The following is a 19945-nucleotide window of genomic DNA, read 5'->3' on the forward strand; positions in this document are numbered from 1 at the left end:
TCTATTCCACTTGCTGTAGGACAGTAGGATTCCCCTGAGGCCTAGGTGGGAGGGGCAAGGCTCAAAGTGCATGGCCTAGGTGGGCTTATGGGACCAAGGGGAAGTGGCACCTGAATACCCGTTGGCATTTCTTTGCTTATGCTAGTAGCAGAGCATGATACCTGACTGCCCCTTGTCAGAAAAGAGGGCAGCTAACCAGGGAGCCTTGTGGTAATGGTTCCAACTCACCTCTGGGGCTGGAAGGGGGAGACCGGGAGTTGCCCAGGCCCTCTTCCTCCAGCAGCACCTGCAGATGCTCATCTGCTTCCTCCTGCAGTCGACCAGGGATGCCAGGGAAGGCCACCTCATCCCGCTGGCCACTGGAAAAAGTCCGGTGCAGGGAGTGGCAGCCAGGTGAGAGCGGCTCTCCCCCACGGTTCTGCTATGGAGAAGAAGGGGGACAGAGGAGACCAAGACGTGTCTGAGTTAAGCCCTCAAAGGAAGAGATTCAGTTGACAAAATATGTTCCCATACCTTTGCTTCTGAGAAGGACTGTGTGGCCAAAAGGACCTCAAAAGCTTCCCTCTTTAATTCCTCCCCAACCTCCGCTCACCACCCAGAGGCTGGGTTTGCCCAGCAGACTGAACCAAATAGATTACTTGATTACAGTATTGAATTAGCCAATTTTCTGGATCTGCACAATAAGCAGAACCATAAATCAACCAAATGGTACAAGTCACACATGTACAACCCCCTATAACCCAAGTCATGTTAACCTATCAAGCTTAGTGTGCTTTTTGAATGCAGCCTCTCGGTTTTGAACATGTTCTGGGAACAGGGCCAGAGTTAAGCCTGCTGGGCAGAGGCCTACAGTATTCTCTTGCACTGAGTCAAGCTCCAGGCCTCCTCAGTGTGAGCTATGAACAGGGCGCTTCCTGCTAGGCAAAAGCCCCGGCTCCTCTAGCCCTGGGCGGCTGAAAGGCAGTGGGCTGGGGCCTCTTCTACCACCAGGCAATGCTCCCTTTCAGCCAAAGAGGGATCCTGGAGCTCTTGACTATTTAGCCAAGAGTTCACTTCAGGTCAGTTGCACCTTGGGCCCTGAAGAGCTGAGCAACCTTTTCCCCTCCCCTCCACACTCCTCGCTGCCTTGACATTTTAGGTGAGGTCTCCCATTTGAAGTGAGACATAAGAATAATCCGACAAACAGAATTCAAATGCAATAAATTAATGTGTGCCATCCTAGTCAGGCCTTGGGGTCAGTGGCACAACCTGTCTTGGGGAATCCAGCTAGCATCCAGATTACAGCCCCTCTGGCTAGCCCTGGAAAATCTTAGGGGAGTTGAAAAAGGCCAAGGACAGCGAGGAGCCTCCCCCCACCAGGCCCTTGGACAGGAGGAGAATTTTTCCCACCCAACCTGATGAACTTACTGGAGGAGGGGTGAAGCTTTGGTACAAAGCATCGCCGGCAGGCAAACTGCGCCTCCGGGGCTCGGCCCCCTTCCGAACCCAAACAGCTTCCATGGGCACGCGGGGCGCAGCCAGCTGTCTCCGGGCCTCGTCCACCTCTCGCTCCAGCCGCGCCCTTTCCGCCTCACTCTCCCGCAGCCGGCCCTCCAGGGCAGCCGCCTCCTGGGCCTTCTCTTGGCCAAGTTGCCGGCAGCGGTTCAGCTCCTGCTGCAGGAGGGCGTGCTGCTTCTGCAACAGCGAGAGCTCCGTGGCCTGCTGGTCGGCCGAGGAGACCTCTTTGCGAGAGTTGCTGCGGCTCAGCCTTTCCCGCCGTTCCCCGGCCTCCTGCGCCTGCAGGGCCAGGAGGGTGTCCTGATGTGCCACGATGCCCTGAGGGAAAAATGGGGCAGGCAGGCTGCAATTACTTCCATGTACTAACCGTGGGGGGGCAGGGTTGAATCTGGCATTTCTATCTGCACTCCAACATCCCTGCCAGCTGCTGCTTTATTGCATTTTTGGCCTGCTGGCACAAACTGCTGGCATCTAGGGCAGACCCAATGGCTCAAGGTACATGCACCTCTGTGTTCACAGAATTCCCCAGTTTTGAACACTGGGAAAACTCATTCCTCTTTGTGTGGGGCATTCTTTAACCAGAACACCAAGAACAAGAACTCTCCTCTTTACCTAAGCTGAAAGTTGCCCTCCCTCTCTGAGCTGGACCTCCAACCCCCAGGCATGCTGCCTGCTTCGGATGGCCCTTTATCACTTCCATGTGGCACCACAACAGCACTGCTCACTTGGGTGTGAATTTAGCATCCATGTCTTCAGCTTGTTTATCATCCACCTCTTCTACCCTGCAGCTGAAGACTGGGTGTCTCCAAGCAATTCCCCTCCAGATGCTGATTAGGCCCCCCCAGCTTACTTTTGCCAGGGGGCTTCAGAGCAGATCCTGGATTCCATTCCAGAAGTGAGACCTGTTCTTTGAATGCCCCTCTCATGCTCTGCTTAGCATGAGCAAGAGGACAGAACTGTAGTCGATGGCCCCAGATAACAGGGATCTCCACAAGCCCAGGGCACGGCTTTTTATAGGAGCCATTATGTTAACAGCATTCAATTAATTTAATGTAAGTTGAATAACACTTTAATATAGTCTTCATTAAAAATCAATTTAGTGAAATTTTCATTCATTTAAATGAATCTCTTTCATTTTTAGTCAGCTAAATTGAGGTTAAACTAAGCTTACATGCAGACCTCCTCTGCCTCTTTTTTGAAATAAACAAACTATTAGAGAGTACTTTAATAATTATCTGCTTATTAAGGCTTTCTCTTTCTAATTGGGTACAGCATTTCAAGGCAGTGTGTCCCAGGGAAGTGGTTCTAAAAACGCACCCGATAAACAAATGGCGAACACAGTCCTCCATCCTCACAGAGCCCCTACTGCTTGGTGTTGCCCTGCACGGGGCAGGAATAAAGGGGACAGGCTTAAACCAGACGCACCTGCAAGCCGTGGAGCAGAGAATAGAGGCTCTTGAGCCGCTGGAGCGTCTCCTGCAAACCGGGGAGAAGATGCTGTGTTCAGTCTGGGCAGACCAAGCTCCCCACTCCACCCCACCCAGAGCAAGAGGGCTACGCCATGCTTCCTTCTCTCCTGGCACCACCTCAGGCACTCTTCCAACTCACCTCCTGCACTACTTTTGGCTGCAACTGGTTGCCATTTCCATCCTAATGGAGGAAAGCATAAGCCACATCAGATACCACCACACCAAACCTGACCGAAAGCTCAGCAAGTGATCTGAATCTGGTCCAGCTCAAAACAGAAGGGTGGTCAAGGCCCCTCCCTTGGCTAAGGCAGAGTGAAGATCTCTCCACTGACTTGTGGGCAGAGAGTGGCTGCTGATGGGGATGCCAAGGACAGGTCCTCCCCTCTTGCCCCAATCATCCCTGCCAGGCTGCAGGTGGCCTAAAAGCTGAGGAAACTGGCTGCTGCCCATTTCAGGACTGGCCTTTTCCACAAGCACCCTGGTCTTTACCAGGAGCCCCAGAATTCTCCTAGCCATAACCCCTTTTTTCCAACTACCCTGGAGCCACGCTGGGAGAAAGCATTTCTAAAGGAATTTCAAGAGGTGGGATTTCCATCAGCCTCCCTGGAAGCAACATTCAGGTTCAAGATTTCCCTAAGAATATTTTTTTTAAACTGGCCTTCTTTAAAAAGAATTCATGCGGAAAGCTTGAAAAAGCCTGACCCGCCCTCTGTGTGTGGCTCCCTGGAGGCAGGAGACAGTCAAATGTACTGCTGGCCAGTGGAGGGTTCTGTCCATTTCATGACGTTGCTAAGCTCTGGGCAAGAGACTCAGCAATTCCTCACTGAAGGGCAGCCACCAAGTCCAGCTGCTGCACAGAAGCGGAAAAAGAGCTCAGCTGTTCGGAAAAGGCTCACCCGTTGGCTTGAATCAGCTTCAACCCTGGTGAACTCAAGAGCATCATTGATGTTTCCAGTCTCCCCATCTGTAGGATGAGAACAAGAGAGGTTTTTAGCTCCAGAAGGTGGATGCAAAATGTTTGAACCAGTGATTTTGGTATGTAAATAAATTGCTGAAAGAGACACATTTTCCCCAGGCCATTCTGTTTCACTCTCCATTTTATCCTCTACGCCTATCTACCATCACACACATCCCCACAAAGAAAAAAACCCAGAAAAGTAATTTGCCAAGAAGTTCCAGCAACACGACTCATGGTCAGTTGAGCCACCATGAATTAGCCCAAATGCCTGGGTTGGCACCTACCACAAAGCCTCTAACCACAGTTTAGCCTCAAGTGCTATGTAAGAGCAGCCTACAGTTAACTTTAAGGGACCCTCTGCCTGGTGAATTTCAGGGTGAGGAGAAGCAGAAGGGGAAGCAGAAGAGGTTTCTTACTTGTGGCATTACTGGGGTTAGGGCTGGAGCAGCCATTGGGAGTCTGGATGGGGTTCTGTTCTCGATCCCAGCTGGGTCCCACAATGAGATCTTTCAGAACTTCCACTGGGGATATATTTGTTGGTGAAGAGAGACAGAAAAGGGACACACACACACACATCTATTTTACAAGCAGATATTCTTGTTACATTATACAAGAAATAATATTCCCAGAGTTGCTTCCCAATCCCTGAGCCTTTGGGTACGTGTCAGTGCAATGTAAGTCACAAGTACACGATGCTGTTCAAATCCATGCCAGTACCAGCTCCAGAAACATGCTCTATTCCTTTCTCCCATCAAATGAAAGAATTGCCATTTACTCTTGTGGGAAGTAACAAAAATTGCCCTGCAGTCCTGCAACCTGGCTTGGTTGAGTCTCACCAACACAGGCCTGTTGTGTTCTTGCCAAGTCCGTCTCTTGTCACAAGACCACTCTGTGACAGCGGAGGGCTGGCGTTGCAAATGGAGCCCCCACGTTTGGTATCAGAAGATGGGACAGAAGAGCAGTGAAGAGACCTAGGACTTGTTTTTGGATTTCCTCGGAAAGTACTGGGGATTGATGGAAACTGATACTGGACTAGGAGCCGGAAAAGCTGATTCCACACAGCTTATTCATACATTTTTAGGAGGTCCTGAATGAACAATAAATACGCTTTGGATAAGTTTCCATTGTTTCACTTTCTAATGTGAAATTCAGGCCATGATCTTTGCTTTTGGCATTTGTCATTTTTACTTCCTCTCTTTTCCCCAAGTTAACTCCTTTGGGGCTGTTTTTGGTACTTCTGCAAAGTCAGTTACCCAGAACTGCTGACACCTCCTCTCTCTTCATTTGAACAATTTTTCTCTTGGAGCCCATCTCTGCTAGAGGGAGCAGTAAGTCTCCGCAGCCATCTTGGAACTAGACCCCGATTTCTTCATAAACTAAGGTTTCTTCCTTGCAGTGGTTTGTGTGGGGAGATTGCTACCTTCTCTGATGGCCTCCTGGATCAGCTTCTCGCCATGTGGAGGGTCTGATGATTCCACGCGAAAGAGAGTGCGGGGATTCGCCCAGGGCAAGGGGCTGTCTTCTGCGCTGCTCTGAAGAGTCACAAGGTCTGCAAAGAGCTCTCCTTTCTCCTCAAGAAGTGCCATGATCTCCTGGTCACACTGCTGAATCTTATCTGTGGGAGAGAAGAGAGCATGGCTGCCAGGGGAAGGGGCAGGTGGGAAGGGCAAAGTCTGCCCGGGGAAGCTGGCAATGAGTTTGACCTTACCCTTCAGCTTCCTCAGAGAGGCTTCACTCTCGGTCTCAATGAAGGGGAAATCAGCCCGGTCAGGGCAGCTGCAGCAGAGAGGCAAACAGACACATCAGGTTAACCCTCTGGACCATCTCGGTCTGGAAAGGAGGGGAACTGCACTGGCCTCCTTGGGGAGTCTGTGACGATCCAAATTGGGGGGTGAAAGAGCAGCTGTGTGGAAGGGTCCTCAGTTGCCACAAAGGAACTCAACACCCTTTTAGAGTCCTCCCCACCAACTTCTGGGGCAACCAGAATTGGTACTGAATCAGCCACCCGTCAACTTCAGCCAAGCCCTGCCTTCTCAGGACACTAAAAGAAAGAAATCCTGCTGCCCTTTTATCTGCTATTTTTCCTAGTTTTAGAAAGCCCTGTTTAAGTCTCCTTCCATTCTTTAAAAAAACCCTAAAGGCTGTGATTATTTAAGCTCATTGTCACTGAAAGGTAGCACAAACCCTGGATGATTTGGGTTCCCCTCTCTGGGGCCATTCCAATTGAATAGGTATCGCCAATTTGTATAAAGGGGTTTATTTATTTATTTTGAAAAATTATATGCTGCTCTTTACAGCCATGTTATGGTACAGCTTCAGTGTAGATTCATTCATTCATTCATTCATTCATTCATTCATTCATTCATTCATTCATTCATTCATTCACATATACATATACATATACTTGAAAGTAGACTAAACTAAAGTAGAATAAAAAAGAAGAAAGGGAAAGGGAGAAATAAAACAAAAAACTAAAGACGCAAAAAGAAAAAAGAAAAAAGTAGAAGAAAAGTAGAAAAAAAGATATAAAGAAAGATATAAAGAGGCTTCTGATCCTCTTCGCATCAGTTATAAATACAATTATATTTTCACCTCTCTCTCTCAAGTTACATCGTGACTCTCTTCTTTCTATCATCTATCCTGTCTAATCATCCAAACCATAGATCACAAGTTCATTTTTTCTTTTTTATGCAAAAATCCATAAGGGATTTTTACAATCACCAGTAAATGTAGATATTGTCTTTTCTCTAATCAAACAAGTAATTTAGCCATTTCGGCAAGTGTAGAGTTATTCTCCGCGTAGACTGGACATTGCCGTGACTGAATTCAGTAGAGTGCTATGTGCAAAGCATGCTCTGTAAACCGCAACTGGCGGGGTTCACACAATACCCTCAGCCAAAATCAAATACGGCATGTTGTGGCTGAGTCCCAGACTTGTCACGCAGGGAGTCCCATCCGGTACTGGGGTGGCTTCAACTCCTTGCCCTAGGAGAGGCACACCCGACATGTGGGGGTGCCTGTCCCACCACCAGACTGGATGGAAGGAAGGCTGCTCCCGGCCTGCCCCAAGCAAGAGCCCCCCACTCACAGCTTGACGGTCTGCTGGATGAGCTTCATCCAGGTGTTGCGGTCATCACGAGATGCGGCGTGGACCTCGTACATCTCGGGCGGAGTGCTGCTGATCAGGAACATGCCCTTCTCCTGGTTGGCAATGTCGCGGACAATCAGGTTCTGGATGCAGATAACTGCTGGCTTGTCCTGAAAGGAAAGGAGCATGTTCAGACTCTCTCCGCTCATCACCCCTCTTCAAAAGTGCATTTATTGTGGATCAGCAAGCCTTGAAACGCAACGTCCCCAGACCGTTATTTCATTTGCCTGGCTCTTCAGCTGGGCAAAAGTCCTCTTCAAGCCATCTTTGGTTCCATCCACGTAATTCTCACAGCACGCATACGGACGTGATTCTTCTCCAGGATGTTTCTTTCTAACTTCCCAGTGTAGTCTATAGCCCTGGGTTCTCCTGGTGGCCTTCCATCCCAGGACTAACCTACTTAGCTTTTTCACATCAGCCAAGATGGGGCTAGGGCTGTTTATAATGCTTAATAGTAAAGACAATCCCAGTTCCAACAAGATCCCACCTGCCACCAATCTGTAAGGGCCCCAAATACAGCCACAGCCCTGCGCGTCCTGTGCCAAGAGCACCCAGGTTGAGACCTTGGGGACCTCACCCCAGGAAAAAGCTGCGGCACATCCAAAGCCACTCACCAGGGTGGGGAAAATATACTTTTGGTCCTTCTCTTGCAGGAAGATGAGAACGTCTGTCATCAGAACCACCAGGACATCTACAAGGGAAGGGGACAGGGGCCACGGGCAGAGGAACAATTTATTATGCAGCCCAAGGCACTACGCACCCCACCTTGAGCTGTACAACAGAAGACAGGATAGAAAGATGAATACATAAAAAACAAATAAATCACAATGGCAACAACTGTGCCATGTCTCACAATAAACATGGAGAGAAAGACACCTCACAGCGAGAGTCAGTACTAGACTCCAACATTCACTAGCAGCATCACAGTTTTACTTAAAACACACACACACACATTTTTTTCCTGGTCCAGAAAGACTCCCTAGGCCTTAGGGAGCCACCAGAAAAATGGGTTTGCAAGAATGAATATTAATCAGCTGAATGTAACACACAGCTTGGGTATCCTTAGTTCGGAAGCTAAACAAGGGCAGGGTGTGGGGAATTTCCTGCCACCCCCCACCCCACCCACCTTTGAAGCGCCCCGTGGCTGTCTTCCAGAGCATGGAGCCATCATGGACGAGCTTGCGCCGCAGCATCTCGTCCTTGCTGAAGGAGCCCCGCTCCCAGGGCAGGTGGGCCTTGGTCCGCCCATCCACCTTGCCATAGATTTCCTGCAGCCGCGCATTCTTCTCGTAATTGTGCACTTCCTGGTCAATGGCAGAGATCAGGTCTTTGACCAGAGTCAGGGCTGTGCTCATATCTCTCTGATCCACTTCGTTCCCTGGGGGGAAAGTAGGAGGCACATGAGAGAGGCACATCAGCAGATTCACTACCTGTGAGAGATTGTGGGGAGGCTGGGAAAGGAATGGGAGGGCGAGGAGACAAAAACCATTGAGAAACAGAGGACGAGTCTGCTGGCAAACTCTCCCAAAGACAGCAGCTCAGCCCAGGCGGCCGGAAACATGGGAAGAAGCAGCGTTTCAAATCATTCCCAGAGATTCCCCTTAGTGAACTCGCGAGAAATAAGGCTGGGAAATTCCTTAGAGATTTGTATTCACCCAGACTACCTCAAAGAGACCTTAACTGTCACCTGGATCGTTCTGGCTTCCCTGATGTCACCCAGGGGTGTGGGCACAAGATTATCCCTCAGACCAGCCCACTCTCTCGAGGCTCCTTGCCCTCAGGAAAATCTTTTCTCATCCCATCTTTCCACAGAGCTGCACTACAACTCCTCTATCATGTTTAGGTGGCTTCCCCAGACATAACAGAGAGAACCACAGCCAGAGTGACAGGTAGTCCTCGCTTAATGACCATTCATTCAGCGACCATTCAAAGTTACGACACTGCTGAACGAATGGTACTTATGGATGGTCCTTGAAGTTATGGCTATTGCAGTGCCCCCGTAGTCATGTGATCAAAATTTGGGTGCTTGTCAAAAAATCTGAAAAAACCCTTCTGGGTTAGAAAGGCCGAACCAGGTCAGTGATTTCAGACATTAAGTTATACTACAGTGGTACCTTGGGATACGAACGCCTCTACTAACGAACTTTTCGGGTTACGACCAGCTCCGGCCGCAAAAATTTACCTCGATGTGCGAACTCCGCCTCGGGGTACGGTCATTTTTACGCCCTGACACGTGGTCCGCGGCCATTTTTCCACCCCTGACACGTCGTCCGCGGCCGTTTGCCCACCGCGCCGCGCCCGGCCGTTCTTGCGCCGCGCCTGGCCGTTCTCCCGCTGCGCCGTGCAGCGCCCGGCCTTTTTCCCCACCGCGCCACGCAGTGCCCGGCCATTCTCCCGCCCCTGATGCGTGGTCCGCGGATGCCAGAACGGATTAACGGTAATTACATTGAACCTTATGGGAAAATTTGCTTCGGGGTGCGACCAAATTCGGAGGGCGAAACGGATTAACCGGATTTACATTGAACCCTATGGGGAAATTTGTGTCGGGTTACGACCAACTCGGGATACGCCCAGAGTCACGGAATGCATTAAGTTCGTATCCCGAGGTACCACTGTACCAGGATGGTACTCTGCATCCAGAACATTAACTGAAGCGCAATCCTGGCAAATTCCATCTCTGGTGGAGCAGGAGCAAAAGATCCAGCTGCTGCCAGTTAGAGTTCCATTTTACATAAATTGAAAGTATGTACATGCGTTAAAATCAATTTTACATAAATTAAGTGCTACTTAAAATACTTCCAAATGAACCAAAATACTTCCAAATGAACCATATTGTAACTACTAGAAATACATTTCTTACAAGATAAAGAAAAAGCCTGTAGTAAACATTTGAAAAATTGGTGTCATAGCTATTAACTGTTGATGAAAGTATTAAAAAAACAACAGCACACATAAAGGCCACATGTCCCCCTCTCTGCTACCTTTGGAGTTTTGCAGGATTCGATCGATAAGCCCAGGATATTTGGTGATGCGTTGGGTGACGAGGAGAATGCATTCTTGCACCCCATGCCGCCGAAGTACTGATGAACGCGACAATCTCTGGAAACATTGAGGAAATGGGCAGAAGGGTTATTATCCAGAACAGATCCACAAGATATGCAGCAAACATCTGTACACACCTCATACACACATCTCGTGCCAAGCTTCAAACACAAACTTCCTTTGCTTCTGTCCTGGCTATAAAATGAGGAAATGCACTAACCCTGAAAAGGCTGTGTGTACAGGTAGTCCTCAACTTACAACAGCAATTGGGACTGGAATTTCCATCGCTAAGCGATGCAGTTGTAAACTGTGACCGCATCACTTAGGGATGGCAATCCCTGCAGCCCCACTTGCCATCATTAACCGAATCCCATGGTCGTTAGGTGAGGCAACTTCTTGCCAGCTTCCCACAACCAAGTCAGTGGGGAAGCCAGCAGGAAGTTGCAAGTCTCAGGTGGCTCACAAGCAGGCCGACAGGCAGGTAAATGGTTGCTGCTGGATGGGGGAGGGTGGGACAGGATGCACAAGGGTGTGAGGGAGGCACAGGGAGGGCCAGGGAGGGTGCGCAAGGCTGCGTGAGGGTGTGAGGGAGTGTGGTGAGGCTCAGGGAAGGTGCATGAGAGTGAACGAGGGTGAGAGGGAGGTGCAGTGAAGGTCAGGGAGGGTGCGCGAGGATGAGAGGGAGGTGCAGCGAGATTTGGGGAGGGTGTGCGGGGGTACATGAATGGCAGGGAAGGAGAGGTGAGGTTTGGGTAAGATGCACCAGGGGTGTGAGTGGCCAGGGTGGTGCGAGCACAGAGGGGTGCAAGAGGATGCACGGATAGGGGAGACTTACCCCAGTGACTTGACCTTCTCTGCCAGCTTCCCCATTGACTTTTTGGGGAAGCCGGCAGGGAAGGTTGCAAATGGCAATAACGTGATCGTGGTGCACTGCAACCAGTCGTAAGTGCAAGCCAGTTGCCAAGTGCTCAGATTGCGATCAAGTGACCGCGGGGTGCTGGGAAGCCCGGAACTCCGGGGACATGTCATAACCACCATTTGTTCAGCGTCATTGTGACTTCGAATGATCACTGAATGAATGGTCATAAGCCGAGGACTACCTGTACATTCAACAAGCCTGGCTGGGTTTGGACAAAATGCCTGCTAAAACTAAAACATGACTTTCCATCCTCTATGGGGGGGGGGGGGGGGGAATCCCACAGCAAGCGAGTAACAAAGAAATGACTGCAGAACAGAAACAAGTTCCAATGGAATAGCTGGGTTGATTGCGTTTAACTGGAAGGAAACTCAAATGTTTTTGTTCCAACCTGGGAACAAAAGTCTTAGAACATCATGTTTTGTTTCAAGCTTGGATCGCTCAGAACAGTCCCTTCTGAAGGGTTTTTTTTCACCCCATGACCATCAAGATGCTGTCACTCAAAACGACCAAGATTATTCTGGGGTTAGAACAAAACGGTGAGTTTTGTTTTGAAATACAATTCTCAAAAAGCACAAGTTTTATTTTCCACTTGGAAGATTCAAAATGTCTTGCGCAACCTTATTTGTCACAATGTCTGAACCTGTACATGTGCATATGCGCACATGCAAACAGCAGATGGTAAGGTCTTTACAGCAGAATTCCACCCTTTCTACATCTCGCCTACAGCCACTCATCCACTGCTGGGTAATGAACTCAAGAGTGTGGTGGCCGCTCTTCCTCAGCCCTTCCTTTCCCTTGTCAATCCCTGAAGTCAGCTGCAGAAACAAGCTAGGGAGAAAGGAAGGATGCAAGAGCAGGAAATGTTCTTGCCCGGATGAATTGCTGGAACCGCTTGTCCCGGGTGAAGAGGTCTTTGTAGAGCTTGACGGCTTTGGTGTGGCGGCTGCAGAACTCTGAGTAGGCCTTCTTCATTTGCTCAGCAGTAGTGCCTGAAAACTGGAAGGCAGGATTGTAAGAAATGAGGGGGGAAGGACGCAAGAGCAGAGCAGGTGGGGAGAAGTTCTTCCCAAGCCTGTTCCTTCAAGTACCTGCTGGATAAGGATGTCTCCCAGGCGGCTGATTACAAAATTCTTGCGACTACCATCTGCCAGAGACTCCTTGCGACGTTCCAGGAGGTGGGCCAGGAAGCTGTCATGGATCTCACTGAGCTCATCCACGCAGGGGAACATGCGCTGCACCACTGCTGTATCCATCTGCAGGTCTTCCAGCATCCCCTTGCGAAAGAGGTTGGTCATGATTTTCAGGGTCTGGACGTGATGCAGCTCTGTCTGGATCAGTTCTGCAGAGATAAAGAAACTAGGCTGGGGAACAACAAGGGCTGGGCTGGAGCTAGCTCCAGGACCATCTAAAACAGGAAGATGTACTCATTTTTTACCTGAGGGGACAGGCATATATGTGTTCCACCCCTAGATACTGAAGACGTTTTGTCCCAAGAAGACAGAGAGATTCACAGATCTAGCCCTAATGTTGCCTTCTCTCCTTTTGTTCTGGACAAAGTCAGTCAGAAGGAGAAAAAAGTTGGAATAGAAGTTGGTCAAGTCACTGCTATCGTTTATTTATTTATTTATATTTATGAAGACTTTTACATGAAGTAAAAGGCAAATTAAAAAAAAGGTGCAAGAAAAGAAAAGAAAGATAAGAAACTAAAGTTATGAAATATAACTTCCAGCCTTTTCTAAAACAGACAATTGCAATCTTATAATCTTCCCTCCCTCTTAGGTGTTATCCAAATCCCTTCAGCCCCTCATTTAGCCCACATCTTTTTTAATCCTCAAATCATCATGTCATTTTTTTCCTTTCAGCAAAAAATCCATGTAAGATTTCCAATCTTTAAAAAAAGTGGGTCAGGCCCCTGTTATCTCAGGATGGAGAGCTTGAAAAACAGAGGTGACAATGTAAGCCTGTTTGGATCTCTCCCTGGCTGGAGGCCACGAACATACCAGGAGCTCCACTTCGGAGCAGCACCGAATCTCCAACGGTTGTGGGATTGGGACCAACTCCTCATGCTCAGGAGAGACCTTTAGGCACCTACTTACAGGTCTTCCTTTAGCAGAAATGGCCACTGGGACTGTTTCAGGTGGCTCTGACCCTTTTCTGACCCAATGTCCTTTTCCTCTCTAGAATCCTTTCCCAACCGACTCTTTGGGGAAAAATGTAATTCTTAGTAATAATGTCTGGGAAAGGCTATTTGCACTGGTCCTCCTGCAGCAACTTTTGCTGAAGAGAATAAATAGTTGTAAACTTTAAAGCATGTGCTTTATATATTGTTTAATTTAACCAAACCTAATTCTAATGGCTGTATGTGCATCACGTACATGCTGCCTTAAACCCCTGCAGGAAGGAAGGGAAAAAAATTGGATCTTAGACCTGGATGAAGTACTACAGAAATGCAGCCTGAATCTCCTTGCAAGAGAAGACAGAATGCAAGTTTGAATACATTGTCATTGCATCAATACAGAGCTTTCCCAGCAGACCTCATCGGTTAGTCTATGGAGGCCAACAATCAGAAGGAGTCCGGTGGCACCTTTTCCAACCAACTCAATTTTATTAAAATGCATCAGCTTTTGTGAGCTGCAACACAGTTCCTCAGATGCACGCAGTAGCTAAACTGACACAGGAGGAGCAGGTGAGATTCAAAGCCTTGGATCAGGCTCTAGTCCTGGACTGTTTAGCCGAAAAATACTCCTCACTGTCCAGAGGCTGACGGAAAAAGAGGGTCCTCAATAAATAAAGGATTGTTTTGTTCTTATCCAGACTCTTTATTTGAATACCTCATTGAGAGTTAGATGCTCCCCTGGGGGCATCTCTCTGGAGCTGTTACTACCCAGAGGAGGGTAAGGCAAGGATGTATTCTAGCCCCCTTAAGTTTCAATTTAGATATAAATGCATTAAGCCAGCCTCTCCCATCTTTTGCTCAACACTCTCTAATGTTAGCAGATTGTGCCATTCCAGCTCTGATACATGCAGATGACGTAGTAATTTTCTAGGATGAGAAACGCATTGAGGATTGAGTCCTGTGGGGCATTATAAAATATCCCTCTACATCAGCACATAACTCTATGTGGGGAGGGCTCAGCGGAGTTTCTGAGCCACTTGGTGCTCTGTGGCTCTCTTTACAAGGGAAACCTGGCCAATACTTCCTTTGAGATCTGTAATACGGTGTCCTGAAAGGTTGAAATGTTCTGATATTATTTTGATATTATTCTTTTTTGAGTCCTGATATCAAACTTGTGTCACTGGGTGGCAAACTGAAATCCCCACGAACCAACAGAATCCAGGAGCTCAGGCAGGGAAGCTGCTGGCAGCAGGGAGGGCAGTAAACCAGCAACAATGCCAACTGTTCCCTTGAGCCCAACTTCAGTCAGAGTGCCTCGCATTGGTTGTTTGCGGAGTGGATCCCCTGAAAGCCTGTAATGACTCCCAGATGACCACAGCCACCCCTCCCCCCTCCCCTGGACTCCTGGCTGGTACAAAACCCGGGACTCAGGTGGGCACATTTCCAAGAGGAGAACTTGCCCCTTTGGGCCCAACCAGGTCTCGGTAAAACATGCCAGGTCAGTGCCCTCAAGACAAGATCATGGATTAGGGAGCCTTGTTATACACTGACCTGCCATTCAAAAGCAGCAGCCAAAGTCCAGGGCCACCAAGGATCCAGTTGCCTGGCATAGAGGGTAGCAGCCCTCACATCCTTGTCCCAGGCCCCAGGACACGTAATTAAACCCAAAGCCCTGCCAGCCCACACCACCCAACCCATAGGGAACTCAACCACCACTGGCTGCACCTGCCCATACACTCGGCAGCCTCAGAAAACACCGCAGTCCCACTTACCTCCCCCACCCCAGTAGTGGGGCAAAACGGGGCCAGCATCCATGGACCTCCATCCCACCCAACAACATCCAAGGAGCCCAGGTCAGCACACCTCCATAGGTCGAATTAACAACATGACTGAGCAAGAGATTGCTGAACTCACATACCTCAAAAGGTTTCAGGCTATCTCAAAGGGTTTCAACAAACACAACAGGTTTTTAACACATTAAAACTGTTAATTAATAGGGCACCTGTAATCTGTCTCACATGTAACCTGCATCTGCATAACCAACCTATCTTCCCCTCCTTTTCCTCCCAATTTCAATCCTACAACAGTTTAGCTACTCCACGCATCTGATGAAGTGAGAAGCAACTTACAAAAGCATCTGCTTTGTTATTTGTCATTTAGAAAAGATGTTACAAAACGCCCCCTGATTTTTATCCTCCACAGTAGGGAGTCTTGTGTGTGCCTGCAGTCTCCACTGTTATTCTGGACACATGGGCCAGCACTAAAACGTTTAAGGTATCCCTAATAACTGGGGCTATGCAAGTCCCGCACATTTAAGCATTCACTGACAGGACTTGGGGTTGTTGTTGTTGTTGTTGCTGTTCTTTTGCCTTTCCTGCTACTCTGCTTAAATTTGCTTTTCTTTACAAGTGGTGTGGAGACTTTTTCAGTGTTGCACTCATTTTCCCAGGCTTACATTTGGTGGAGAGTGTGATACACAAATGTAATGAATACATTAAAAAAAATTCAGCTATGGTCTTTATGGCCTGAAGAGAGTCTCATGTTTCTTCCACTTGTACCTTCCCAGGGAAATGGGGCTGGCCTTCATGGCTCAGAGGCTGGGTGGGTGGCTGAGGGGGGAGCTCGGCTGAGGCTCTAATACTCACCATAGATGACATCTTGGCGCTTCATGACTTCCTTCTTGTGCTGCTGCAGGAAGCTGTTGTCAACTGCCAGACTCCAGGAGTCAGCATCAAAATCCTTCTCGTCCATCTCAAAGTCACTCATCAACTGGCTATAAACGACTTCAGCTCCTGGGGGAAGAAAGTACAGGGAGGCAGTGCAGGGATGCGCACATGCAAGTGTGCAGTGGAGGGAGAATGATGCTGATTTAGGCAAGGTGGAGGCTTCAAAGATAAAGCAAACCCAGGTGTGCTTGCAGAAAAGAACGCTGCCGCTCCTTAGTACCCGTGGAATGCTTGAAACTATCCAGCTCACAATACACAACAAAACCAATGCGTGTTTTTTAAAAAAGCGGGGCTTCAATTGGATGGGTGCAACCACCATTTTGGCTCTTCTAACCCCCCCAACCCCCCATCTGATGCCCCTGGCTGTCTGGGTACTCGGCCTTGGGTCCAAGACTCTCCGGATTTCAGGAAAAAGGCACAATGAGACACTGGCTCTGTATTTTCCCTCCTCCAGTCTTCATCCAGGAATACTCTGATTGTAAGCTGCACAAAAAGCCAACTCAGCTGTTGAAAGAAAACAGCCAAGTATCAGGAACACCAATGTACCAAAGGTGTCTGTCTCAGCTACGTCAATAGGGAAAGATTCTATTTCTGTATTTCTGGAGGAGGTGCACAGTGGCACCTACATACCAGTTGACAGAATGCCTCTGGCAATTTGGAGAGAATAATTAAGATCTTGCTTATCATCAAAGCTGGATATAGTGTGGTCTATAAATTATTGATAAACATGATTATCAATTGTCAATTCTAAGAATCCATTGAGATTGGAAAGGAGGCAGAGCAGAACAAGAGTGATCAATGGCCTGGAAACTCAGTCCTGCAAGGAGGGACTGAGGGAACTGGGGATGTATAGTGTTGAGACGACAACATGGTGGATCACGACAGCATTTTCTATGTACTGAAGAGGTGCAGCACAGAAGAAAGACAAAGCCTGATCTCCCTTGTTCCAGAGGACAGGACATTAAACAATGTCTTATATTACAAGAAGGCAGATTCTGACTGAATATTAGGAAAGTAAGAGCAGTTTGACTGTGAGGATCAGAGGAGGAGGTGGCTAGACACAGATACATGCAAGCAGAGGCTGGACAACCAACTGTTGGGGACATACTGAACAAGGGTCCCTTCTAAGTCTAGGATTCTAAGTTAGTGAAATTAAAAATGAAACAAGATTCCAGCACACTGTGTTTCTATAGATACCACCTCTGCAATCTTCTATTTTTTCCCAAAGCCCTGTTCTGAGTTTTTTGCTGCAATATTTCTCTGCATTATGTATTAGTACTCTTCCCAAACAGACTTTCTAATACCCTAGAAGACAGAAATAAAATTCAAAACAATCTTGCTAGATTAATGGGTTGAAAGTAACAGAATGAAAGCAAACAGAGGCAAGTGCACAGTTCTTCACTGAAGAAACAAATGTATAGTTATAATAATAATCATGAGCTGGAAACTGATTATGAGCCAACAGTGTGATGTGGATCCGTAGAAGGTTAATGCAATTATAGGCTGCAACAACAGAAGTACGATTTCTACATCAAAGGAAGTAGTACTTTCCATTTATTCTCCTTTGGTCTGATTCCCACTCAAGCCCAGTATCCAGTTCTGGGTTCCATATTTCAAGGATGATTCAGACCACTGAACAGGTTCAGAGAAGAGCAACAAGGATAAGTCTTATGAAGAGAGACGGAAGAATCTGGGAATGCTTATCACTGAGAAACTGAGGAAGAGAGACTGAGGGAGGTGAGGAATTATATCCCTCTTCAAACATGAAAGTATGTCATGCAGAAGATCACAAGCTGTTCTCTATCATTCCAGCAGAGCACAGAATAATGGCTTGAAGTTACAAGAATTAGAGGAACAAGGGAGAATGCCCCGAAACAAGCCTTCTTGGGGAGAGGGCTCCCTCCTCTGGAACACTTTGCCCCCTGATGTAACAGAAGTTCCCACTTTCCTGGTCTTCTGGAAGCTTGCAAAACTTTGGTGGTTCTGGAAGGCCTTTGGGTCTTGAGTGCTGTAAAGCTCCTGGTGCTAGGAATGTTGTAATTAACTGTAATTGCTATTATGTTTTTATATTGTATTTCTGTTACTGGATGTTACTCTTATTATAACAGCCGCAGCTTTTGTACATTGCTTAGAGCAACCTTGAATGAAGAGGTTTATAAATGCACAAATAAATAAAAGTCAGATTCCCATTATATGTTTTCCTAGTAGTAAGAGCTGTTTGATGAAGGAACCGGTAACCCACAAAGATGGCAAGCTTCCCTTCATTGGACAGATTCAGGCACAGGCTGGGCATACATCTGTTTGGGATACTTTAATTGGGTTTCCTGCGCCAGTGGGGGGGGGGCAGATGACCTTAACTGCCCCTTCCAACTCCAGGATTCTACCAGCTTTCCTCCCATTTGGAAAAAAAAATCCCGATTCACACCCCCAGTGTTTTCTGAATAATTTCTTTGAATTTACTGAAGCACATCCAAATAACCACAGTTGCCTGTGTGTGCACCCTCCTCTTCTCACCTTCATCAATGAGGGATTCTACTGACAAGGTTCGGTTGCGCATGTTCAAGGAATCGGTGGACTGAGAGAGGATTCTCCGGATGCCTAGGGGGGATTCGTCGTTGAATGTCCTGAACAGGAAAGCAAAAATTATGACCACAAGTGATTGGAGTTTGCCGTAACTAGGTACCTTCCAGGAGCAGTGGACTAAACTTCTATCCTCTCCAGCCAACAGGCAACTGTTCTGGAGGACACCAGTTGGAGAAGAATGCTCTACACACCTGCATCGCAACCTTTTGCCCAAACTTTCAAAGCAGTCTGCAGATGTGTTTTTTCCCTGAATTTTATATACAAACCAGCTCTTTGAAGTGCATTAACTTACCCTGCAATGTTTGTAGTGGAGACACTTTTGGAAAGGGACAAGGTGGGACGGCTTCTGCGGGGTCCCAGCAAGGTCTGCCGAAAACTCTCTGATGGGTAAATGGCAGAATTGGGACGCTCCCTTGTGATGGCTGAAAAATACGAACAGACATCCAGCGAAGGTTAGAGGGCACACTTCTGTTCTTTTGAAACCCAGCCATTCTGCATTTTTCAGGTTTGAAAGAAATACTCTGGATAACTATAAAGAAAAGCACTGTGGCTCAAGAAAACCTGGAACCCTTCTCCCACTCCAGACCTAAGCAGAGCAATCTTGAAGATGTGGTTAAAAAAGGAAAGACACTCTGGCACTCAGACATCAAGATGATCTTGAGAGCTGATGGAAATGGAATTCAAGGCCCAACTTTAGATTAAAAAGGGATGCAAGTTCAAGAATATAGATTAAACCCCATTCTCATTCCCCCCAGCCACAGTCTGTTCAAAGAGAGAAACTGCTCCCTACAGCCACTTCCCTGCCCTCTGCGCTTCTTTTTAAGTGCTGGACTTGCAATCACAGAATTCCCAGCCCCACTCACTTTTATTCCTGAGGGACACCGTCTGCAACGCTGAACTGTTCTTCAGCAGTGCGGCCTTTTGCTGCTGTGGGGGTAGTGGGGAGGGCAAGAGAAGACAGAAAGAAGAAATAAAAGGATAGCAGGGCAATAAAACAGATCAAGGGCAGACAAGAAGCTTGGAAGGTCCTTGTCCATTTTTCAGTGATTATCTTAGGAACAGAAACAGCCCTTCTGTCCTCATTTTCTGTCAGGGGGGAGTGCTCTTCTAAAATATTGTAGATGTAGATTCTCACATGCTATCTCTCAGGCCCAGCCTGTCTCTCAGCCCTCACTCCTCCAGACCAACCTTCTTCCCCCTAGGTCATCTAGAAGCTTCCTGAACAGAGATTAAAAATTCTGTGAATTGCCAAATGAAATTACCCAGCCTTTCCCATCCTGGCATTTTCCAGTGGCTTAGGTTCCCAGCCAGCAGAGGGAAGGATGGCCCTATGCTAATGCTGATCAAAAGAGCAATGAAGTCTACTTTTTGAAATTCCTGTCCAGTCTTTGTCAAGCATTCTCTGAGTCCAGGGCTTTTCCAGAGGGGCTTGAAACTTGAGAATGTTTTTAAAAACAGAAGTTGAGTTCCCCAGGTCAAATCAGGGC

The 19945-nt window shown here is 47.8% G+C and overlaps 1 protein-coding gene across 5 annotated transcripts in view; it reads right to left on the minus strand.

The window, feature by feature from the left end:
* Window positions 1-19945, minus strand: part of ARHGEF2 (Rho/Rac guanine nucleotide exchange factor 2) — a 137414-nt gene that overhangs the window by 2605 nt on the left and 114864 nt on the right. For 3 of the 5 annotated variants that reach the window (XM_088151164.1, XM_088151161.1, XM_088151165.1), the window contains 18 exons: window positions 19322-19385; window positions 18751-18880; window positions 18390-18499; window positions 15795-15941; window positions 12122-12372; window positions 11904-12029; window positions 10054-10171; window positions 8199-8450; window positions 7687-7763; window positions 7013-7182; window positions 5633-5700; window positions 5345-5539; window positions 4341-4445; window positions 3863-3930; window positions 3106-3147; window positions 2923-2973; window positions 1408-1815; window positions 229-421 (listed from right to left, as the gene is read on the minus strand). In XM_088151164.1, the coding sequence (XP_088007290.1) occupies window positions 229-421; window positions 1408-1815; window positions 2923-2973; window positions 3106-3147; window positions 3863-3930; window positions 4341-4445; window positions 5345-5539; window positions 5633-5700; window positions 7013-7182; window positions 7687-7763; window positions 8199-8450; window positions 10054-10171; window positions 11904-12029; window positions 12122-12372; window positions 15795-15941; window positions 18390-18499; window positions 18751-18880; window positions 19322-19385 (2575 nt within the window). The remainder of the gene's footprint in view (window positions 1-228; window positions 422-1407; window positions 1816-2922; window positions 2974-3105; window positions 3148-3862; window positions 3931-4340; window positions 4446-5344; window positions 5540-5632; window positions 5701-7012; window positions 7183-7686; window positions 7764-8198; window positions 8451-10053; window positions 10172-11903; window positions 12030-12121; window positions 12373-15794; window positions 15942-18389; window positions 18500-18750; window positions 18881-19321; window positions 19386-19945) is intronic. The other 2 variants (XM_088151163.1, XM_088151162.1) reach the window with 2 other exon arrangements.

This window comes from Python bivittatus, unplaced genomic scaffold, assembly GCF_059951505.1.
Source record: "Python bivittatus isolate LINGU-HERP-01145 unplaced genomic scaffold, Pbiv_v1 ctg000660_np1212, whole genome shotgun sequence".
NCBI classification, from domain to species: domain Eukaryota; kingdom Metazoa; phylum Chordata; class Lepidosauria; order Squamata; family Pythonidae; genus Python; species Python bivittatus.